At 36.7% G+C, this 24,715-nt stretch overlaps 4 protein-coding genes across 7 annotated transcripts; all 4 read right to left on the bottom strand.

The window, feature by feature from the left end:
- Positions 1 to 355: 355 nt before the first annotated feature.
- Positions 356 to 1,397, bottom strand: LOC121967989 (protein GL2-INTERACTING REPRESSOR 1-like). Of its 2 annotated transcripts, none has more exons than XM_042518516.1 (2): positions 1,082 to 1,397; positions 356 to 1,001 (listed from the first exon to the last, which is right to left on the bottom strand). In XM_042518516.1, the coding sequence occupies exon 2, from the start codon at positions 982 to 984 to the stop codon at positions 655 to 657; it is 330 nt and encodes a 109-aa protein (XP_042374450.1). In that variant the 5' UTR covers positions 985 to 1,001; positions 1,082 to 1,397; the 3' UTR covers positions 356 to 654. The 2 variants fall into 2 exon arrangements, with proteins under 2 accessions (XP_042374450.1, XP_042374451.1); XM_042518517.1 differs by having other exon boundaries at positions 1,097 to 1,397.
- Positions 1,398 to 3,597: 2,200 nt separating this feature from the next.
- On the bottom strand, positions 3,598 to 9,109 carry LOC122055306 (mRNA-decapping enzyme-like protein). Of its 3 annotated transcripts, none has more exons than XM_042616674.1 (8): positions 8,822 to 9,109; positions 8,672 to 8,712; positions 8,250 to 8,299; positions 7,370 to 7,517; positions 6,062 to 6,115; positions 4,984 to 5,101; positions 4,306 to 4,764; positions 3,598 to 3,887 (listed from the first exon to the last, which is right to left on the bottom strand). In XM_042616674.1, exons 1-8 carry the CDS (start codon positions 8,978 to 8,980, stop codon positions 3,831 to 3,833), a joined length of 1,086 nt encoding a protein of 361 aa, XP_042472608.1. In that variant the 5' UTR covers positions 8,981 to 9,109; the 3' UTR covers positions 3,598 to 3,830. The 3 variants fall into 3 exon arrangements, with proteins under 3 accessions (XP_042472608.1, XP_042472610.1, XP_042472609.1); XM_042616676.1 differs by having other exon boundaries at positions 3,598 to 3,857; XM_042616675.1 differs by having other exon boundaries at positions 7,370 to 7,514.
- Positions 9,110 to 11,038: 1,929 nt separating this feature from the next.
- Positions 11,039 to 12,226, bottom strand: LOC121967988 (NAC domain-containing protein 90-like). The gene is made up of 3 exons (XM_042518515.1): positions 12,044 to 12,226; positions 11,472 to 11,767; positions 11,039 to 11,366 (listed from the first exon to the last, which is right to left on the bottom strand). The coding sequence occupies exons 1-3, from the start codon at positions 12,198 to 12,200 to the stop codon at positions 11,067 to 11,069; spliced, it is 753 nt and encodes a 250-aa protein (XP_042374449.1). The 5' UTR covers positions 12,201 to 12,226; the 3' UTR covers positions 11,039 to 11,066.
- Positions 12,227 to 13,713: 1,487 nt separating this feature from the next.
- Positions 13,714 to 18,888, bottom strand: LOC122055305 (R3H domain-containing protein 2-like). Its single transcript, XM_042616673.1, has 5 exons — positions 18,417 to 18,888; positions 17,312 to 18,023; positions 14,921 to 15,278; positions 14,196 to 14,555; positions 13,714 to 14,109 (listed from the first exon to the last, which is right to left on the bottom strand). Exons 1-4 carry the CDS (start codon positions 18,691 to 18,693, stop codon positions 14,505 to 14,507), a joined length of 1,398 nt encoding a protein of 465 aa, XP_042472607.1. The 5' UTR covers positions 18,694 to 18,888; the 3' UTR covers positions 13,714 to 14,109; positions 14,196 to 14,504.
- Positions 18,889 to 24,715: the final 5,827 nt, after the last annotated feature.

Raw genomic sequence — 24,715 nt, 5'->3', positions numbered from 1 at the left:
CCAACGAAGAAGAGCTTGAAGACACTCTCGGTCTCGACGAGATCGGCGGTGGAGCCGCAGCGGACGCACCGCCCCGCCTGCTGTTCGACGCCCCCGGCGAAGAAGAAGAAGAACATCCTCCCGAGGATTCAATGGCAACCGATCGAAGCTTGATCAGTGCGTCGTGACTGAGAGAGATCGAGATTCGAGAAGCGTAGTGGAATCTTCTGGAAGGCTCGGTCGTTACTCGTTAGTTGTCATTCTCTCGGTTGGGTAATGGGCCGAGAATGACACAGGCCGGCCCATTCAGGCCGGTTCTAAATTTAAAATTTAACTAACTCTATTTAATTGCAAAAATTAATTTTAAACCAGATAATTCAGAAACAGTGAGAAATTACTCAGCAACGCAGGAGATGCAAATTACAAAGATGAAGATCCTAATTAACAGGGGAACTTAATTAAACTACATTACATAGTGATTAATTTCTCCAAAGAAGATTAAATATAGCATTAGAAACTATAATAAGAAGGAGAATTCCATAGAAGGCTCTGCTATAAAGATTTCTATGAAGGATGAATCTTGATCTCGGAGTTCATCATCATCATCATGATTCATCTTTCATACAGATCGGAGCCTTCCATGGAATTCCCGCTGGCTCGCCGTCCGCCGGCGCACTAGCTCCGCCGCGACGACTTTCCCGCGCGGTGGAAGTCGACCAGCACGGTGCTCTTGCACTTGGGGCACTTGGGGTCCTTCTCGGAGAGCATGACGTACATGAGGCAGTGCGGGCAGCCGGCGAGCATCATCGGCGGCGACGGCGCTGCCCCCTCCGGCGACTTGCTCTCGCCTTCCTCCGACGACACGCACGAGCTCGTCGGCGACACCGACGCCTCCTCGTCCTCCTCCGTCCGAGTCGACGGCCCACCTCGGGCTCTGCTCTGCGTGCCTGCCACGTTCACCTTCACCTCCAGCCTCGGGTTCTTGCCGCGGTTGTTCCGGCTCATCGTTCTCCGATCGAGGCCTAAATCGCCGCCCAAACAGTCGATTAACAATACAGTTTAGCCAAGAATTAATGAAATAAAGAACAATAGAAAATTAAACCTTGAACTAACACACTTGCTTCTTCTTCACCTCAACACAAACAAACACAGCACAACATAACACAACAGAAGAAGCGGCTTGTTGCTTCATTATATAAAGAAGAAGAGAATTAATGGAAGGGGCGATGGGTTTCCATTAATACAACAGCAGATACTTCTTTATTGCCGCTGTTAATTGCCTTCCTTCTCACTCACTCTCTCTTGTTTATTATTATTATTATTATTATTTCATATGAACTTAATGTTCATCTGCTCTGATAGAGAAGGAAGAAGGAGAAGGGAGAAAGGAGAAGAGGAGGAGTGGCCTTCGCAGTAAACAGAGCAGATGAGGAAATGGGAGGGTAAAAAGATAGAGAAAACTCCGAAGACCGGGGCATTTTTGAAAGGCGGATAAACTTTACGGGGTGAAGTGAAAAATTTATAGTTTTGTTCTGATTGTTAAAATTTAGAGAAAATTACGCATTCCAGTAAAAGCAATTAAGGTTGAATAATAAATGGGCATTTAAAGTTTGCAGAAGTGCCTTTTTGTTTTGTATCAATGACATGGTTTCTTTCAGAATTCGAATCTGATGCTTCAGCTTTTTTTTTCGAAGGGAGGGAGGTTTAATTGTATGCATGGCCTGTGCAGTTCGTAGGGAAATCAAGTAAATGGAATATTTCGTAGTTGAGGGAGTAAATGGGAATAAATGGGCACTGTTTATGTGTGTATATTAGTAACTGAGCTATTAAATGGCTGCTGCTTTTTGAATAAATGGTATTTATTTCCAATTAATGAAAGTTACAGCCAGTCTGGTTCATACATCCAATCTCTATTAATGACATTTATGTAATACACCCAATTCTTAAAAAAAAATAAACTATTTTTTATAAAAATAATTATTATTTTAAGAACAGTAGGTGAATTAATGATTAAGCAAGGTAAAAAACTATTTTTAGTCTCTCTAATTTGTTTAGTTAGAGAGAGAGAGACAGAGAATATAAACAAACTTTATCGAGACGATCGAGTGGTAAGTTAGTCATCCCTCAGCTACATGAGGATGAGAAGATTTCCTCGTGCATGGCTATTTATAGGCTTTAGGGTAAGCTTTAGGCGTTGACTTTAATTTGACTATTGGCAGGTCAATGGCATCTGGTCAAGCTCGACAGTAATGCCATTTAATGTCCTATCTTATCGAAATCTTGATACACAATTAGTAACTGTATATGTATAAGTAGGATGCTCCCACAATGTTGCTAAACAAAGTCTGAGCAGAATTAGGAACATCTAGATTATAAAAAAAACAGTATACATACATTCAAACTACTGTATTGTTCTACAGCTTGCAAGTTCCTACAAATACAGAAATCCAAGTTAAACTATTTAACTATGCTGCTAAGAAACAGCTGGAAAAGAAAGATTAATAAATATAGAGCATTGAAAGTCGATAACAATGATTCTGACTCGATCACATCTCATTACTGTATTAGTGAGTTAAGTGAGTATTTATAAGCAGTTTGGTGTGTCGTTCATGCAAGTGGACATCAGAAATTATGAAGGCATTGATTGATTCAAAGCTGGAAGGCTTATGGGCTTCGTCATTACTCTCTCCAGCTAGCTTTCACCATGAAGAAGGAAGTTGTGCTCTCCTGAAGGTTGAAAGCCAAACAAAATAGGTGATATCTGCTCGAACTAATTACTGAAGAATGACACCCTACAATTTGAAGATCTATCTTATCTACCTATAACACATTCATTCATGGTGTTTAGGCAATCAGTTAGTCGATTTAGGGGAAAGAAAAGAGGCTGAAGGGTGTTTGTTATCTGAACGAGTGTGCATTGATAAGCCATTTAAGGGGATATCAGCCAACTTGGACTTGGCTTGACGCCACAAGTATTTAACATGCCATTAAATAGCTGCATGATTTGAGGCTGTGAGCTGTGATCGCTCATGCTTAAATGTTCTTCCTCTCTTTTCTTTCTCCCCCACTGCAGAGGCCAGAGAGAAATAATCAACTACCATGGCCGATGCCACTTGCCTGCCTCCGCAGAGTAGGCAAATTCTCCGGCAGGCCGGTGACTTTGTGACTCTTGGGAGGAGGAAGCATCAGCGGCATCTGGAGCGAGTGTTAGGGATGAGTTTGTGGAATTGACATGGATGAGAGGGTGAAGGTTTGTTAGTTCACAGCTGAATTAAGTGAGTGAGGGTGGGGTTGCAGCAGCTTGGTTTAAGTGCATTCAAGCTTGTGTCTGCTGAAAGGGAGAAGAGAGTGTGGCACTGGTGAGCATTAACCATGGGTTTTAATTGGAAGTCAAAGGGAATCTTGAGGAGGACAGTTCATAAAAATAAAATAAAATAAAATCAAATCCAATTCAATCAATGGCAATGTAATCCAAAGTGAGAGAATTGTGGTTTCTTACAGAGTGCTATGGTGAAAGATCAGATAGCGGAAATGAGTAGACAAGATTAGCATTGTTCTTCTTTCAAACATTTATTGCCTACAACTGAAAATTAGCAAATCAATCAGACCAAATGCCAATAATTTCAACCAAAGAACACGTTTAATTAATTCCTCCAAAATATCAATGATAGTAAAACAAAAGTTTTAAAAAAAACAAAACAAATTCCCATTCGCATACAACCCGACTGATGATATATAGACAAAAGCTACTTCTCTTTGATTGGCACTTTTTATTTTACAGTAGTTCAAGAAAAGCTGCACAATTAGCAACGATATGGATGGAGCTCAATATGATTTTCCAGCCTTATTTGTCACGAATAATGAGCATTTAGGATCTCCTGATATACAAGGTCAACGAAATCATCATTCTGGCAAAAAGAAAAGATTTTAATTACTATTAACTCTAATCCATAATTAATAAGAACTGACTCCAAATAGATAGGTAAATTATAATCAAGGGAAATGAAATAAGAACAAGGCTCCATGAAACTTTTTAATGTGTGGCTAAAAAGTGGAAGATTTTGCCAAACCCAAAGCCCAACTTAAAATAAAGAAAGAAACTCAACTCAAGCCAGTTTCTCTCTCATGATTTTTAGTGTCTACGATTTTGGCTTATGGAGAAATGCTTTATTTCTGCATTTCCAAATATTGGGCAAGTCAAAAGATATAGCTTGAATAGGGCAAATGACATCTGCTATCCAAAAGGGGAAAACATTTTCTCAAACAAGAGGGGCCAAAGAATAAAATGCAAGTATGTACTGACAAATATAATGGGAAGAAATTTACCTGAACAATCCTCAATAGTGCATCACGGACTTTGTCTCTTGAGATAACTGGTTCGAAATTTTGAGGAGGAGCAAGAGATGCAGATGGAGACGGTGGTGGAAAGGGTTGAAGAAGGGGAGTTCCATATGGTTGCTGCATTGTTACTGGAGGATGGAGGGAAGGAACAGCAACTGGAACAGAAGATGGCACTAGAGGCATTAGCAGTGCAGCAGGAGGCGAAAAGTATGAAGGCTTAACCAGATTTGTCGCATGGCTGCTGCTTCCATTTCCAGATTCAAGATTATCCAAAGTTGACATTAGAGGAGTGGATGACGTTGAAGGAATAGAAATTGACTGAACAGTTGGCAAAATAGATGGATTGAAGCTTGATGCCTGAGTAGTTACAGGAACCGGTGCAGAAGCAAGAGTTGGCTGGCCATGGATTGCTGCATTTGTTGCAATTCCAATGTTCACGGCATTCTAAAAATTTATAAATAAATAAGTCCTATGTCAAGAATGGTTGGTTATTAAACAAAATTTTCTGAAGCGTGATGCACATAAATCGTTAAATTTAGAGAAGTAGCTAAATGTTAATAGCCCAAGTAGGAATAAGTGTTAATAGCATAAAAGTAGTCATTTTTAAAAAAAGTTTTAATCTATAGGAAATATGATGGAAGGAACTATTTAGCAGAAACATACACTGAAGAAGTTCACAAATGCGTCCTCAGGAACATCAGGAGTTGACATAGCAACTGATGTCGGCTCATGAGAACCTTCCATGACTGATGTAGGTATAGCTTCAAGCTCCTCAAAGTCACTGCTATAAGAAGAAAAATGCTCATGGAAACTGCCAAGACAATAATCTCACCAATTACCATATATGCAAGCAATTGGAAAGGAGAAAAGATTATCACCATGATGCAAGCATGTGAAAGGAGAAGAGACATGAATTAAGAAAAAAATTCCATCATTTTACAAAAGGGACACCCAAAGTTGCGGAATACTCAAAGGGCACACTGCCCTTTGGTAATTACCAAAAGGGCGCACCTGCTTGAGTGAGTTCCCTCAAATGCCCTTCGTCCACCCCACTTCATTGAATCCATTACCACCCAAATTGTTAAAGTGATGTTGGTCGAGCAAAAGTGATGTCTATCGACTACAAATGTAAATCCACTGAAAGTGTTGCCAATCAACTGAAAATGATGTCAATTAAGTGATTAGTCAATTGGAAGTCACTCTAATTGGGCCAATGTGATTCCAGTCAATTGGTCATAGCTGGCATGAATTCAAACCCTCTAGGAGTGCAACAATATCAATTTAACATGAATCTAAGACCTCTTGGACCACCAAACACTCTTGGTAAAAGTGTGACTTAGTCGACCTTCTAGTCGAATGACATCACTTTTAGACAACTGAATAATCAATTGGTGGTTTGGGCTGGAATAAATCTGATGAAGCAAGTTGGAAGAAATTTTTTTTGGAAAACCAATGAAAGCAAGTGTGTTTTTTAATAAATTTGGAAATAGGGCGTGCCCTTTAGGAAATCTAAAACCTACTCATGAAACATAAGTTGATTTACACTACTGGATCACTGCAACTAAGCATTAAGTGTTAAGTCGATTCATGGTCAATCGCTAAGATTTTCCAAAACAGGAAAAGAGCCTATCTATTGTCAACATGGGATGGTTGCATTGCCGAAAAATAATAGTATCACTCCAATAAGAAGATGACAAAATTATAAAAGGGTGCTGTATCACCAAAAGGTTATGAGAAATACCTTTTAGAAGTCACCTTAGGCTTTGAAGGTACTTTAGAATAAGCATTTAGTATCCTGAATTTAGAAATGTATCAGCACAATGTATCATAATAAATGCAATTCAAAATGCATCATACATTTAATGCACAATAAGCTTCTCACTTTGGTGAAGAGACTCTCAAGGTGTATAAATACACATTACAAAACATACATACATAAGGACATTGACAAAGAATAGAACTGAATAGCATATGCAATAATAATTATTGGTGTACAAAAGCAAAACTGATAGTTAATGGACTAGGAGTGGCAACTGTTTATACATTATAAAAAATGATCATGTTCATCTTCCTGTTTATGTATAAAATAATAAAATGTTTATCTATGAAATAATAAATAGGAAGTGTTGGAAACAAAAATGGAACAACGTATATTGACATATGCCAATAGCCAACAGAGCAGGATAGCTTGAAATGCACATAAGAAATAGAAGGGTAGAAATATAATTAAGATCCATTAGATGATTACCTTGTTCGAGTGTGTAAGTATGCTTAAGCTTTGATTCAAAAAAAAGAAGTATGTTTAAGCTTGTTTATTTTTATTCATTCATATTCAATGTATATAAATGTGCTCTTATCGAGCTAAATATGAAGCTTGTTTGCAAAAAATTTGATTCATTTATATGATTAATGAACAATGCAATCCTAAAAAATATCTCGCATCCAAGGCATAGTTGATATGCAAATAATGTTTCCACCTCGTGTTAAGTTACAGCCTTATTTTCACCATTAGCAAGGGACTCAAAATAATAGATAACACCTAGAATACATAAAACAAACTTCAAAAATGGGCATCTGAAATAAATCTCTGCAATTCAACAGCAAGTGTCAAAATGACTTCTCTAAGGATTTCCTTGGTTGATCCTTTCTTAATTATGTTTATTGTCAAAAGGCCAAATCAAACATACACTAATTTGACGAGGTTGAATCCTTCTTGGGGAAAAGGCTCAAACAAAAAGACCAAATTAAATCAAAATAAACTAAATTTAGTTCAGGAGTCTGGTATTCAATTTTGTTGTATTTATTTTACTTTTACAATATCGAGCATACTTGGTTTAATTTGCTAGAGTCTCAATGAGACTGACTTATCGTAAAGGCACATAAAAAGAGACCATGTCTCAAATTTTCATTATTATTATTATTATTTTGCAATAACCTACTTTAAGTCAATTAAGATATAATGGTATAAGCAAAAATATTCTCGAAGAAATTATCAAAAGTAAAATGTCACATCAGAAATCACTTTAGCAGCACCTCGAAAAACTAGTACCTGGCAAAAAGATTTGCCACTGCTTCACAATCAGGTGAATTATAAAACCATATGCCATTGACCTCTTGAGCTGCATTTCGGTATAAAAGATATGGAACCTGAACTTCGTACTCAAAATCTCCCAAAAGATTCTCAACTAGATTATCTGCTAATCAAAAGAAGCAACATAAGAACACATGATAAATATTGGCATTATCATGGAAGGATAAATTGAAAACATCCAAAAAATATATATATTAAATAACATGTAACATGAATGGATTCTATATCTCCAATTGCCAAGTATCGGATCAATTTTCCCCTCATTAACCTAACTTAATTTTCCCCAACGCCACTTGGTCAAACTCATCTAGGGCACAATTGCACCAACATAAGGAGCATAAAGCTGAAAAAAGATGTATGTGAAATTTGTTAACTGTTAAAGGAACATCTTCTATCGCAAGACAAATACACCCAATCTTCTCATCCCTATATTATTTGTATCCTCATCCTTCCCAGCCTCCTCCAAGGACAAGTTTTCAAAGATATGAAGAAATAAGGTAGGCACATCACTCTTCCCTAAGCCACTCTATCATAAGACCTTCAAAACCTTGGTCAGTTTGGCTAACATCCCTTTTCATATAGGTCAACTATAGTAGAATTACTGGACTATACCATACACAACCTAGAAAAAAATTGACCTAAGTAAAATGCCCATGCAATCCTCCAACTAAAGTTTCCAATTAAGCCTAAGGGAAGTAACTTTTAACTACTAATAGTTTACATGACTATAGCCATTCGAAACACTAAATAACTGATAATAAAAAAATGCCAGACAATACTAAAACTTCATTAATTAACTTCAAGAATGTTACATTAATAACATGGACTGATTATTCACCTGTATTACGCCTATTCATCACGATGAACTGAAACCTGGGTTGTGCATTCCTGCACGTAAACATGTACAATCAATTGGGTTGTACTTAATAATTGTCAATAGAAGAATCAACAAAATTTATGTCAACGAAATATCGGTTACAGCAATCATTAAGTCTAAAAAAATTAAGGTTCTACTCAAAGTTCAGCAGTTGAAGGGGGCAACTTAGATCCTACTGATCCACACAAATTCTCTAAAAGAGACAGCAACACGAACAAGGAAAATCTAGGTATCATTAAACCGTAAGTCTCAATCGTATCAGCGGAAGTGTCAGAATGGAAAACGGGAAAAAAAAAAAGTTAAAGGTGATCACGGAATGAAATTCGAACAAAATTTGTTTTTTTTTAAACATGGAATACACGGGAAGCGAGATTCCGAGTTACCTCTTGACAACGAATAGGGATCCTTCGACGTCTTTACGGTTCTGAAGGGAAACAAAGCAAAAGAAACCTAGATCAAATAAAATTAAACCAACCAATGGCCATCCAAAATAATCGAACAAAAAAGAAGGAAATTTTCCAGCGCAGTCGTACCCACTGGTTAAGCTCGATGTTGAACTCGTAGACGGTGACATGGGCAGCGGTCATGAGGATCTCCTCCACGAAAGAGTCGATCCGCTGGAGTACTGTAAGGTTGTGGACCTTGGTGCTGTTTTGGTCGAGATTGGGCATCAATTTCCCGTTCTGCGTCATCCTCCTAGCACTCGACCAAACCCTAAATCCAGAAGAACCCTAGAAGCAATTCGAGCAAACGTGAACAAGACGAAACAGGAATTGAACGACGGAGACAGAGATCAATCGAGGGCGTGCGAATTTGCCGGAAAAGGGTAAAAATGACAATAAAAGTTAATTTATTAAAAAAAAATTATGTAGTGATCTCTAAGGTTTAATTAATTTTAAAATGTACCTCAATTGTTTTTAAAAATATTATTGTTAAAGTGTATTTTATAATTTATTCCAATTCTATTTTTTCTATATTATTATTTATATTTAAATAAATTTTATTTTATTATTTATATTTTCAATTCCCTTATGATTTTCTCTCACTCAGTCTAATATTAACATCTTCCTTTTATATACTCCCTCATAGTCCAACATTTAAAAAAAAAATACTTTATTATTTCAACGTTGTAGATTTAATTATAAATTTGCATATAATCCCCATTGGCAAATATAATTTTACATACAATCCCTAATAAAATAAATCATTGTTTCCACTCTCTAGTCAAATATACTTACCTAATTATCCCTGATATTTTAAGTATAAAAAATCTAAAAATGAGTATAATTCCTCTACATTAAACTAGAATCTAGTATATTTTCTATTAAATTGAGCACGATTCTTTCTCTACCTAATTTGATGAAAAATATACTAGATTTTCTTTAAATGATACTCAATTGAATGAAAAATAGACTAGATTTTATTTAAATGGTGCTAAATTTAGGAGAAATTATATTAAATATAAAAAAATCGTACTCAATTTAATAGAAAATATACTTGATTCTAGTTTAAAGTGTTGAATTTAATAGGAATTATACTCATTTTTAGATTATTTATACTCAATTAGATAGAAAATATATCATATTTTTTTTAAATGATACTTAATTGGATAGAAAATATACTAGATTTTCTTTAAATAGTATTAAATTTAGGAGAAATTATATTAAAACAGGAAAAAAAATCATGCACAATTTAATAGAAAATATACTCGATTCTAATATAAAGTGCTGACTTTAAGAGGAATTATATTTATTTTTGGACCTTTTGTACTTAAAAAATCTGAGAGCCAATTAGATAATAATATTTGCATGAGGAAGTTAAAAGTAAATAAAACTTTGCATGTAGTAAATGAAAATAAAATTTTTTATAAGTGGAGATTGTATGTAAAATTTAAATTGTGATTAAAGATTTTTCTTTACTTATAATTTTATAGTATTGCTTTTTAAATTCTAAAAATCCTGTATTATCATACAAGATATCTAACTCTCTTATTTATTTCAACCAGCCTACTGCGGAATAGGAATAATAGCATAAATAATATTATTTTCATAAAATAAAAAACTAGAAATTGGTTCCAGAATAAACGAGTAGTTAATTTTTAAGAGATTATGATGCCTTATTTTTTTAGTGTTATAATCTTCTTTTTTTTTATGAAATAATTAAGATTTTGTTTTTTATTTAATTACAAACAGATAATTATTATTTTATTTTAATTTAAAATTGAAGTAGACGAGAAGGGTATTTCATATTATCTTTCTCGTTTAACTCCTATCGCAATTTTGTCTGGCGAGAAGGGAACTTGACTGGCCGCGCTCAAGTACACTTGATAAGATCTCATAGATCCGTTGACTTGAGTGGTAGTCAAGATTAAACCGCGTCGTTAACTTACTCCATCGTGCTCCAGCTTAATTTGTACTGGACCTCACTTTCGGGCACCCAACAACGACACTTGATATTATTTAACTAATTAATTGATTATCGTTAAACTAAGTAACTTAAACACGAATGGCAGCTGGACTCGAGCTGTAATGACAACAACCCGCGCAGAATCTTTCCACCGTTAGTCAATCTAAGAACAAACACAGGTCAACGCAACTTAATGCTGGTGCATTTCTAGCCGTTTTTCCACACACCCACGCGCACTCAGTCTGACAGTCTACGCGCTTTAAAAATATGTTTTATTTCCGCAATTCAATTTTGTCAAATTCGAAGATTTATTGATTTTATTGATCAATTCGTCAATAAGTAAGTAGGAAAAGTAATCAAATAGAATTCTTGTTAGATTTCTTCGGACCCACTCCAGAAACGTGCCATGAAAGAATAATTGGCGTCGACGTCGTTCTCGCCGGCGCCGCCACGCTGTCCCACGCCTAAACATCGCTGCGAGCCTTCGCCAGCGATGCCGTCCGATGATATAGAACTGTCGTGAGAGACGGGTGCGGTAGACGCCGTAGGGGCGGTGACCGTCGCCGCCACCTCCTCCTCGGCTCCCTGCGCCGCCGCCGCCGGACGGCGATCAAACGCCCTTATGCTGCCCGATTGGGTGTACACCCGGCACACACTGAACTCGCTGCGAAGCTACATGAAACAGAGAAGAAAATCGATCGATTAGCTGGATCGAGCGCACGTCGTCGTCGAATTGATCGCAGATAGATCTGATGGAGGATTATAATTTATGATTACCCTCGGCGGAACGGCGCCGGCGTTGTCGGCGGAAGGCTGCTCGAGGGCTCGGTACTCGTTCATCTTCCACTCGGTCTTGGCGCCGGTGGGCGCCCTGCCCCGGTAGAACACCATGGTCCTCTTCACGCCCAGCGCCCGGTTGGCCGACGAGAACACGAGGTTCGGCGAGCCGGTGGCCTTCCAGTACCCCGACGGCGTGGTGCGAGTGGGCCGCCCGCCCTGCGCCTCCCGCTGATGGCGCGGGCAGAAGAAGATCCACTGCACCCCGTCCCCTCTGCACGCCTCTCCCGCCATCGCTGTAAAATAGAATAATTAAATATGTGTATATATCAATCGTCCTAGTAAGGGGAGCCTTAGTCCAACGGTAAAATTATTATTTTATAATAAAAAAATCATGAATTTGAATTTTGAAAATAATCTTTTACAAAAAATCAAGATAAGACTGCGTACTATGGATACTTCTCGAAACCTTGCATAGCATAAATTTCATACACCGGACTATTTTTTTTTATATATCAACCCTAACAAGCTAGTTAGCTAGAAGCCATCATCCAATATAATAGCATTATTACCAGGGAGCTGCCAAGGATCGAAGCAGTAGACGTCGACGACGGGGATGGCCAGCTCCATGTCTCGCCGGCGATTCTCGAGCTTGTTTTGGAGGAAGAAGTCGATCAGCTCTTCCTCGGTGGGGTAGAAGCGGTAGCCGAGGGGGAGGACAGAGCTCATCCTGGCAGCCAGTCGGTCGGCGGTTCAGAGGTGGTCGTTACGTGGGCGGGTGGGTATATATATAGGAGAGATTTGGACGTGGAAAAAGAACGTCAACGGTTAAGTCATGGCCACTGTGCATACGTGGAGCTTGTAGTGTGGTATCGCACATACGATGCCCAGGACTGGGTCAACATGACGACGTTGCGAATCTTGTTTTAACTTTTACGCGGTGGACCAGATTAAATATTATTATTTTTTAAATATAATCCAATAAGATTTAATCGAAATGTAGTGTGCAACTGCTAGTCATGCGTCTCAATTTGTCCGCTGTGTGATTTGGAAAAAAATAAGAGATTGAAGGAGATAGTGGGAGTGGTGGTCATGGTGTGCTAATGACGTTCATGATGATTTCCAGGCAGGATCCTTACGGATCAGGATATTAACAATTTATTGGTTGATTTAAGTACACCCTTAACAGCTGAAACCAATCAATCAATCAGTATAGTGGTTTATCCTATACATCGTACGCTTTTGATAATTTCAGGCGTAGAGTGGATGCTGTGTACATGCGTGGAAGAGAAGAGGAGAAGATAAGAGAGATGGACTGCGTCAAGATGAAGTGTTTGTTGATCGCTTCCACACGTACGCCCTTCGTCCTCCAAATTCTCGTCTCGACGTCAAAACAAACGACGTGTTTATTTATCTTTTAGGTGGAATTCAGTAAGTTATAAGTGGGATCTAAACTCCATCGTCGAACTTGGTCTGCCTTTAATCTTTATGTTATTCAAATTTAATTATTTAGTAAGATAAATAGGTCATATTAAAATTGAGTTTAAAATAAACTAAATTATTTGGAAGTTTTATTTAAGTTTGGTTTGAGTTTATTTTTTAATTGATAGTGAATTAAATCTCAATACAAACTTATTTGATATTACAAATATTAAAAAATTTAAATTGGTTTAATTAGTCAGTGAGCTTAATTTAAAGAATTTATTTATTTATCATTTTAAGGAAAAAATATGACTCGACTCCACTGAATTTTTCATCGGCCACCAAAATAAATCGAGAAGTGCTCACGACGGATGACCAAGAAGTTCAACATCTTTTAATTAAATGTCACATTTAAAATTTTTTTAAAAAAAATCATCATAGTTAGGAATCTAACTACAAGTGTCTAAGTGATAACCTAAATACCCTCCAACTATACCATAATCCCGGGGCTATTTATCATTTTAACAAAAATGGCACATGAGCAATGCTAAGTTTTTCTGGCCTGTGTGGTATGTAATTGAGACAACTCCAAGTTGGATAGCTCACTCCAACTGATCTGCAAGTTCCTGAATGTCCATTGCTTCTCTTTTAACAGTGTGATTTGGGTTTGGATCACTTCCCCGTATCTGGCCTGCTCTGTCGAATGACAAGAAAACAATTGAATAATTGATGCAAAACGAGTGTTGTTCTGAAGTTTCACATGATCAATATTTCTTTTCCCTGAATTATTATATTACTCCTGCAACATTATTATATTTCATTTCCCTGAATTTAATCATACTTGCAATAGATGAAAAAGGACACCCCCCGTCAGACAATTCTGTCACATTTAGACGAATAGGAAATGAACAACACGTTCACCATCAAACTACAAAGACAACTAGCATTAACTAAAATGTTCATTAGGCAACTAGGTTCTATTCCATTGAGTGTAAAAACATCAGCATGATGTGCTTATTCACTTCATTTCATCGCAGACCAGTAGTCCAGGTAAGTTCATATGAGCTTAACAAGAAAGCACATATCTTGATGAAAGGTTTTCAGCTGCATAGACTTGAGGAACTATATAAAGGTGCTCCTTCCACCAAGGTTTCTCCTTCCACCAAGGTTTCTCCCTATCGTTATAGGATAAAGTGGCATCAGGACATGTGTGTTCCTGCAGGGAGTGAAAAATATGAACAAGTTAATCAGCTTTGAGGAGAAGGGAGAATGAAGTGTTCTAGTGAAACGTCTAGTCCTAACCAAGTAAACTGCATTCTGGCTGCAACTTATAAGCTTCTTCTCATGTTGCGGTAACAGCAAACAGATCTTTTCAGTAGCCAGCCTGCATGACGATCCAGAGCACCGGAAACAAAATGCTAGTAACAACTGCATCAGATGTGCAGGGACCATAGAAAATCCAAGGAAGCTACGATCCAGAGTCATTGGGTTCCATTAATTGTGACTCGGCCACCTCCTTGGTTCCATTTGCCTGTGATACTCCTGCCAGCTTGTGTCATTTGTTATGGAGCTCAGAAATTGTGCTGGCAGGCACAGGCATGCCCTAGCCCCTTAACGGGGCCGGGCCAATCCAAACCTTGAGTCAGGTTGCTGCAGATGAGCCTACAAGAAAAAACCCAGAAATTCTTTATAGAAATTCAGAAATAAATGGAATTTTAAAAATGGATTCCACAAAATGCTAAGACTCAGCTCCACACAAATACAGCAAATCAGCAACTGGTTTCATGTAAATGAACTTCAGAAACATTTTGAACCTCAAAGATCTTAAAAGTATGATGAACGATTAACCCATTGTAAAAAACTACCATTGCACCATCAAATTTTGGCCATTAAATTAACAAATTCAGCAATCAATTAAAAAGTATACTGATCAAGGTATGTTTTTTGTAGCCTTAGATTACCATGAAAGATCTCTTGTAAGCTAAATAAGCAAAGATGAAAGAAGAAAAGGGCAAGTCAAAGAGTACCTGTGTGAAAGTTTGAATGGGTCCATTACGATGAGGGAAAGACATTCCAGGATGTGTAGGCACAGAATATTGAGACGAGTTCATGTAGAGGGGTGCAGTAGAGTGAGCTCGGGCAGGGTTGGAACTGTATGGCGGCATCATACTTTCAGGAGGACCAAACTTAGGGACTGGAGGTGATAATCGTGGTCCAAGTAGATGTGAAGGGATGGGCCCACGTTGGTGGTCCAGAGGAGTTTGCACTAGGTGACCAGATCCAAGCTGTGGGAATTCTGTATTGTAGGTAACAGTGGGGGAATACAGTGGCTGAATAGCATAAGGTCCATTGAATCCAAAACCAGGATCAAACCTTTGCATGCACCTGAAAAATGGCATATAAGAAGTTCTATGTAACTTCTATTGTAATTTGGAACAAAGTAAAGATGAAGAAATTCAATTCAACTGAATTCCTCAATTTTCTTTCAGCAGAAATCAGGCTGATCCACAGAGAAATAAGGTCTAAATCAGGATCAGCTAGGCCAAAAATCTCTGGTATCAGCTTAAACCTACATTGGTAGGATCGCCACATAGAAAGTAGAAAGAAATGGGAAATAAGAAGAACAAAGCACAATAATTTTTTTTGATACGCCAGATAATAGTATACAAGTGCCTACTAGTTAATAACATATAATGTAATTATCATTTTGAACCAAAGATAAATAATTTTGAAAAACTTAAATATCCATAACAAGACCAATTTTCAAAACTATGATTGAAAATTAACAGTGAATCTTAAATGATTATGTTAGATAATCAGAATTAAGTAGATATATCTATAAACTTTGCAAAAATCATTTTTTTAATGCAGTATATAACATGTTCACTAATTAGTTATCAATTAAATAATATCAGATATTGATATGAGGTTATAGTAATAATAATTTCAGATTATCAATCATCTCAAATAACATCACATGATTAAAAATATCCTATGCTGCAATTAATAATAAATTCATTCAGGAACAATTGTGTTTGATATATTAATATTTCATCTATTTTAATAGCTTTACAGTTTATGCATTACAAAAAATAAAAATGTAGCTTACATACATGTACATTATATTTGATGACATTAATTAGTAAATAATATTGATAAATAAGGTTAAAAGAAGACCAACTATTCGTCATTCAGTTCTAATTCTTCTCACTGTTGCACTTCCTTTCTGATCTGTTGTATATACTAACACATGTACACTAACACCTTTCTCTGGATTATCTTTAATTTAAAGTCTGCTGTTATGGTGCTCTTCTTGGCAAGCAACTATTAACAAGTAGGATGCTCTCCACAGCAAGCAACTGTCTTTCATGCCAGCTACTAGATCTTCTCTCTTTTATCCTTTTTCAGATACCTTCTACATATTTTTGACAAAACAATCAGAATCCTATAATCTCCCATAGATCCACCTTTACTTTGTCTCTTGTGAGGTTTATCTTGTTCAGTTTTGGCCATATTCAGTAGATTTTGCACCAACCACTTGTATCCAATTTCTCAAACAGAGAGAGAGAGTATTTGCCTTGATTAATTTCAAACCAAATCAGCAGATTGAGATCAGAGTTGAAAACCTATGGTGGAAATTAGATAACAAAAGGCATATCTTTTCTTCTTTTTTTTTATTTTCTTAACTTTAGACTACAATATCTTCACACTCCCTTCCCTCCAGGTAAAAATAGAAATGCATTCTACCAATGAGCTTCAAGAAGTGAAGCTCTAAATCATGATTAAGCTTACAGGTAAAGTGGTAATCACACTCATGGAGTTGAGTGGCAAAGCCAAGATACATATGATTTTGATCAGAAATCATAGAGATTCAAAATTAAGTAGCAAAATTGAATTAATTTTCTTTTAATGCAAATATAAAATAATTCTTGCAGCTTTTTTCTTTCCTATTTTGATGTATTAAGTTGTTAGAAAAAAACACTGTTTACTGGAAAATATATATTTCGATAGAAAAGAAGTACCACCTAAGATGTATAGAAAAGACACAAATGAAGGGTAGGCATGATGCCAAAGATATGGCCATGGCAAATTTTAAAACAAAATATCAAAAATGTAATGTTTTTTCTTGCACAAAAGCAACAGGTGATGGCTTTACAATGGCAATGAAAATACATGAATAATTTCCAAAAAAGAATATTAATGATGGTAAAATTTACTTAACCGAGGGTATAATTGACACTAACAGCTTAAAGTGCCTAAATCTACACTAGCCTCATCTCATCTAATATTAATTTGATCTGAGTCTGCGTACAAAGAAGAGGCACAGTAGGTTCCAATCCATGTCTGTAACATGGATGTGTAAAGCATAGATGTATGTTAATCAGCAGATTGTTTACCAAAAAACAAAATAATTGTACCTGTCATAGCTTCTATCATAATCAGGATCCTTACTATCCACATCACGATCACGGAATATAGCAACTTTATTGTTCACCTTTGGTCTACTAGCAACTGGATCTCTCTCTATCTTAATTCTGCTTACTCTGCTGCTACTTGAAGCAGAATCACTGGAAGTCCTTCCATGATAATTTCCAGATCCTTCAATCACAGATTTTTTGTCTGGCCTTGCAGATAGAAATGTGTCTTTAATAATATCAGGTAACTTTATTTTGTCTTCTTGACCAGAAACTGTACTCGTGCTCTCATTGCTATTGAATATCCGGGCACGTGCTCGGTTATACTCTTCTTTTCTTTCTTCAACACTTTTTTGGTAATTAGTTCTAGATGACTGGGAATTTGCATTTCTTATATTTTGTGAATGCTGCTTAGGCCTTTGCTTGATTGCAACTTTAAGCAGGCCGCCATTATCTTCTTGTGGTAGATTGACAGGAATATCAGCAAGACGAACTGGAGGTAGCCTACAGTTCATAGAAGATTTACAAAGCAAAATTCCAGAACCAGATCCATCTGGCATGCTATTGTCAGGTATGGCAATAGATTGAAGGTAATAATGTTGAGCAACACGGTGTGCAGCTAATCTAAGGTAAGAATTTGGGAGTTCCTGAAATTCCAGTTGATGTTGAGTAGGATCACGGATGAACTTCTCAACATCTTGTTCCATCCTCAAAACTGACAAGATATTTGATTCAAAATTAGATGCATGACAGAATGCAACAAAAAAAGGAAATAAACTAAATATAAAAAAGTAACCAACTGAAACACTTACATTCCATGAAAACAACAGAAACATAACAAATTAATTACTCAGTGGTATCTAATGGTTGATTGAGAGACTGCTACCCTACAATTCCAAGTCCAAATACCAAGTCTAAACTTTCCAAGTAATTCACAACCACCCAACAGCAGAACTAGTCAAACAAGAAACATGAAACAATCTTTTAAAAGGTTAACAACAAAAACTGATCAAATTGTAAGAACAAAATTATTGCTTAAAGATATCTGCTCGAAATCTCAATTCAAGAGCCATTGACACTCGCCAGCTTCGAAGAAGATAAAACTTACTCGCCAGTCGCTCCCGGGGCTTCTCCAAAGCCTCTCGAAGGAACTGATCCACCTGGCTCACCGAGTCCACCGGGACACCTCCAACTTGATCGGAAGAATCGAACGAGGCAAGTGGCGGGGCTGCAACCGCCACTTCCTCTTCCTCCACGGAGTCAGGTGGCGGACTCGACGAGGCTGAGCTCTTCTTGGTGGAGAGAAGGAGCCGTCTCATGCTGGCGTCAAGATCCGCCATCTCCCACGAGTCCGGGGCGCTGGGGTCGTCCACCGAGCCCTCCATGGCAAGGCAAAGAGGGCAGAGCCGCTCGCTAGCGCATGCAAAGATGAAGGCAAACCCTAATACAAATCGCGGCAAAGTCCATGGACGGAGAGGAAGGAGGCCGAGGATGGAACGCTAGGGTTTGGAATAGGTAAAGGGAACGCCGACGAGGAAGAAAGGGAATTAGGGAAGGAATCCAAAGGGAGAGGAAAAAATCATGGCCGGCGACTTTTATAGCATCGGTACAATTCGGTGGTCAAAGAATTAAAAATAATTCCGAGCGCTCTTTCGCGTCAATACATAATTTCTTTGATTTCACATTTAAACCCCATAATTATAAATAACATAAGACTTAAATATATACATATAAATAAATTAATTCTAAAATCATTAATCTTATATTTTACTGAATTATTTATATTATTAATCTTACCTTTTAGCAATTTATTTATATATTAACAAAACAATTTAAGCAATATATTTTTCGGGTGATCCGCATTCCTTTTATTCGAGGAAGATTTAAAAAATTCATTATTTACTCTGTTCATCCTTCTTCATTGTGAAAAAAAAAAAAAATGAATACGCTTGCCCCTAGCACCCCCGTCAACCCGTCCCAAGGCCAACACGGAGGAGGTAAATCACGGGCGGCTACTAGCCTTTGAAATAGTGACTAGCGCATAAGGGAGATATTTACCTCGGCTTTGCCGAGATTCGAACCTCAGCCCTCATTGTGGTAAATCTCATGCGCTAACCATTAAACCCATCCGAAGGGACCTGTTCATCCTTTTTCATGAATTAAGGTAGGTAGGTAAAATATTCTTTATAATTTATTTATTTATATTTTATCATAGGACCAACAATACTGGCCGCTTAGGGTGAATGATATATTCCTCTTTTACTCTAATGAATTAAGGCATGTCGTCTGGATTGATGTAGTTGTTACTTGAGTGTTTGTTTCAATAGGTTTTGAAATTAATTCCCATAAAATTCTCCATGTACTATGTCACTTGAGTTTAACGATATCACTTTTTGCTCTAATGAATTAAGACATATCTATTATTATGAGGTGTCATATCAAATATTTTGGTACACGAACTCGTTCAATATCTATAAGCCCCCATGTTATAGTCAAGTTAGTATTCAAGTGATAAAGTTGTTTCATTAGACAAAAGTCGATTCTCATGAGTTTATTCTTATGAGAATTAAATATCCTCCCATTTAGGACACATGCATTAATTAGAGAATAACACAAATATAATGCAAGAGGTCAAATTTATTTGGTTATAACCCTTGGGTTGTTAGTTCAAAACTATAAAAAATCTCCACTAAGATATCCTCGTTGGAAATGACTCGAAGATGCAGAAACCTCTTACACCAATTGAGCACAATGGAAATAACAAAATTGAAAGACAATATATTTGAATGTGTGTTATCTTTATTATACGAGTTTCAGTCTTATTTATAGTCTTTATCTTAATTTGACTATTTGCTTATGTGACCCTCTTCGATCAATTGTATACTCCTGGTTGTCTATATTTGTTGAAACATGATCCAGCTGGCAACCGTCCTCTAACAGTTCTAGATGGCTCCTCGCTCCCAGATCGCTCGGAGATTCTCCGATTAGCAACCTTAGACTTGATCATTTCACTTTGTCGCCTTGTGCAGTTTTCCTTCCAGCTCCGCATCTCTCAGTTACACTGAACCCTTCCGGCTCACTCCTGTGCATCCTTCTCATTCTGCCAAAGTACTTTTTCACGACTCCTCATATCTTAGATGCACAGAGTTTGTTGGCTCTTGTGTCATCTTTCTCGTTCGCTTGCATCTTCTGCCAGGGTTTAACATTTCCAATGCTCTTTAGTCATCAGATACCTATATGTTTTATTAAGTTTCTATACACTTAGATATACAGATAAAAACACAATATGACCTAACTTAAACTTATTTGATAACACGTCAAAACACAACCAAGAGTTCTAACATATATTAATGTAACATTTACTTTAGAGAAAAGCATATTGAAGGGGTACTGAACTTAATTGATTTCACTGGAAGTGAGTGTCTTGCTAAAAGTGGCTCTACTGCTGATCACCTTTAGAAACTCAAGTAGAATATTTACATTTTCTCAACCCTTCGTAATATGAATTCTAATTTACTCTAAACATTTTGTTTATTGAGAAACTTTTTGTCACTTCGAATATAGGCCATCAATAAAAGTTTACCCGCCTTTAGCGATTTGATCTTTACAATTGCAAAGAAAGAAGATTATGTATTTTTTTTCTTAACTTCAAGTTAACATATCTTCTACAGTTAGACTAGTACAATCCATTTTCATAGACACATCAACTCTCTTCATTTAATGAGATAAATTGGAAATTAATGGTGGACTTGTCTCTATCAAGATTCAAAGGCATTAATGTTTGTTATCACCATAGGCTACTTTTGTTGAAGAATCCCTTTGTTCACTTAGATTCGTTGTTCAAGTCAATTCATGCGAGATTGGAATTCAACGATGTCAAATCCACACACAATATTTTGACTCATGACTAAGGTATGACTAAGCAAACCAGCAAGTGATCTCACTGATCTCTCTAAGCTGGTACATTATTGCTACCATTGTGATTTGTGAAATTTGTACTAGTGAATTGGTTCTTGAAATTTATGGAGTGCAGGTCTCATCTGAAACCACAGGAAACACTTAGGATATGATATGTAAATTGAGATTTATAAATTTAGGAATCCAATCGAGGATGTGTTGGATCTGAATATGTAACTTGTAAGTTCTCCAATTGTTAGATTTGTTGATTCTTCCATCTTTATTTTTTCTTCCATGAGTCTAAATCATGTTCGGCTGGTATTTTCTTCCGAGACAATATATTTCCTATTGAGGTATAGCTTAGATTTGTTATATATTGAGCTTCAATCCATTAACTTTGTTTTTTTTTGAATTTTTTTTTGTCCATGAATGAAATAAATGAAATGGCAAATAGAAAGTAGTTTTCATTAGGAGTGAGTAATCGGTTTAAAATTGAACCGACCAAACTTTGTCATTAAAAGCAAACAAACTGAATAGATATAAAATCAGTTAATTTAGTTGATTACCGAATTAACTGATAAATTTGTTAATTCAATTGGTTATCGAATTAACTGATCAATCAATTGATGATATCATCAGTCGACTAATGACATTATCATCAGTTAATAAACCCTTCTCTTTTGTTTTGCACTTGGTAAAACTCAAATAAATAAGCAATATTTTTCAACAAGTCACTATGTCTTCACTTTAAAAATGGTAGGAGTTAACAAGATGAGAACTCCTCATGTATGCTTCCAAACTAGTCCATAGTTCTATTAGATAAATATGTTAATATGACATTTATTTTATAAAACAAAATATGATCCAGTCCAAAAGCGGACGAGTGGAAAGCTGAGAGTGGCGGCTTCATTAACCGGATGTGAATTCCGCTTCGCTCTGCAAAACAAATGACGTCAGTGCCTTGCCAAGAAAGGGGTCCCCGACGTTAATCCTCCGACGCTCAAGGTAGTCGCTGGAATGTGGAGAAGAAGCGAAGCAATAGTAGAATTATATGTCAACAGTAGATCACACGTACCTCCTCCGGTGATGGATCCCTTTTTATATAGAGCCTTGGTGGGCGACGTACATGCTCCTCGAGGCATGGACACATTCTTCGATATGTTCGTGGGCATGTTCTCTAATTGGGCATGTTCTCCAACATGCTCGTGGTCACGTTCTATACTGTGTCTGATGAAAAGACCTGTCAGTAAAGTGTATCTGATAACATACCTTAATAGGGCATGCTTAAGCAGTAGAGGCTTCTACTGTACAATCCGCCTGTCGACTGTGCCTAGTGTCAATGACAGCCGCTCAACCGAGACTCCTTCGCTCGATCAGCTTTGGCTACTCTTCTGTGTAATGATTCCGAGCTGTGACTTGTCCTGTGACATGATCGAGCAAGCTCTTCCATGCACTTTGGTGCCTCACTGCTTCCCGGAACGCCCAGTGCCTGGAGATGTCACCGCCATACTCCTGGCCGAAAGGGTGGTCCACTCAGACGAGTCTCCTACCAACTAGGCACTAATGCATCCGGTCATCCAATGTAGCCACTTTCCGTTAGGGCGACATGCCCTAGCGTTGACCATCTTGACTTTGATCTCCACCATGGCAGTTGACCCGTGCCAGGTGGGCTCCTTCTCATCGCCACATTAGAATACATATTGAAGGGATACAGAACTTAATTGATCTCACTGGAAGTGAGAGTAGTCTTGCCAAAAGTGGCTCTACTGAGCATCGTATAATGGAAACTCAGGTGGAATATTTACATTTTCTCAATACTTCAAAATATGAATTCCATCTTCACTCTAAGCAGTCTGTTTATCGAAAAACTTTTTGCCACTTTAAATGTAGGTTATCAACAAAAGTTTAATTATCAACCTTAAGCGATGTGATCTTTTCAATTGCAATGAAAAAAGATCATGTTCCTTTTAGGAACTCCAAGTTAACATATATTTTACAAGTAGACTAGTGCAATACATTTGCATAGGCACATCAACTCTCTTCATTTAATGAGATAAATTGGAAATTGAATCATATGATTAATTTTGTCATAATTGTATACTTGTCTCGGTGGGGATTCAAAGACATTAACATTTGCCAACATATCACCAGAGGCTACTTTTAATAGAGAATCTTTTTGTTCACTTAGATTTGATGCCTGAGTTAATTTATGCGATATTAAAATTCCACGACGCCAAAGCCAACCACTTTCGATAGAGTTATGACCAAGCAAACCAACAAGCGATCTCATTGATCTCTCTGAGCTAATATGTTGTCGCTGCCATTGTGAAATTTATACTAGTGAATTGGCTCTTGAAATTTCTACAATGCATGTGTTATTTGTATTGATCTAAATAACAAGAAACACTTGGAAGAGGGTATGTAAATTGAGATTTATAAATTTAGGAATCCAACTGAGAATGTGTTGAAAATCTGTAACTTGAATGTTTTAAATTGTTAGATTTATTGTTTATTTCATCTTTTTTTCTTGCATGAGTCTAAATAATTTCCAACTAGTATTTTCTTCCGAGACAATGTATTTCTATTGAGGTATAACTTTCATCTAATCTTGTCTTCTTTTGAGCTTTAAGCCATTAATTTTGTTTTTGATTTTTCATGTCTATGCATGAAATGAAATGAAATGACAAATAAGTAGTTTTGATTAGGGTGAGTAATCGGTTCAAAACCGAATCAATCGAACCGAATAAATTGAAACTAAGTAAATTGTTCTTTTTTGACAAACCGAATCAACCAAACTTTGTCATCAAAATTTAACAATTAAACCAATTTAAAATTTGTTAATTCAATCTATTACCGAATTAACTTATCATTTGATTGATATTATCATATCTAAGTGTATTTTAAACTTAACTTTGCTAAACTCTTCTTTTTTATTTTGCACCAGGTCAGTTGGTAAATCCTAATAAATGAACAATCTTCGAGAAGTCACTTTTTCTTCACTTTATAGATTGTAGGCATTAACAAGGTGAGAACTCCTCATTTATGCTTCCAAACTAGTACATAATTCTCATGAATGGATATGTTAATATAACATTTACTTCAGAGAACAGAATAGCATATTGAAGTGGGTACTGAACTTAATTGATCTAGATGGAAGTGAGTGTTTTGCCAAAAGCAACTCTACTAGGGAATGCCTAAAGAAAACTCAGGTGGAATTTTACATTTTCTCAATGTAGATTTAAGTAGTCCTGCTATAGGAGGTAAATAACCCTAAAAAAAAAGCTAGAACCAATCTCTTGCTCTTTCAGCTTAGCAAGGATATAATATTAATAAAAACAAATAACTAACATGAAAATAATAACAAAAAAATAAAAAAGCTCAGAATGTACTTGGTTATAATCTAGGTGATTGTTAATCCAAGATAATTGAAAAACATACTAAAAAAGATTCATTCGTTAAATGCAGAGTAATCTCTTACATATTTTGAAAGCTCAGAAATTACTTAAAAAG

Source organism: Zingiber officinale, chromosome 3B (genome assembly GCF_018446385.1).
Source record: "Zingiber officinale cultivar Zhangliang chromosome 3B, Zo_v1.1, whole genome shotgun sequence".
Taxonomy (NCBI): domain Eukaryota; kingdom Viridiplantae; phylum Streptophyta; class Magnoliopsida; order Zingiberales; family Zingiberaceae; genus Zingiber; species Zingiber officinale.
Note: the sequence above shows the minus strand (reverse complement) of the source record. Positions and strands in the feature narration are given on the sequence as shown.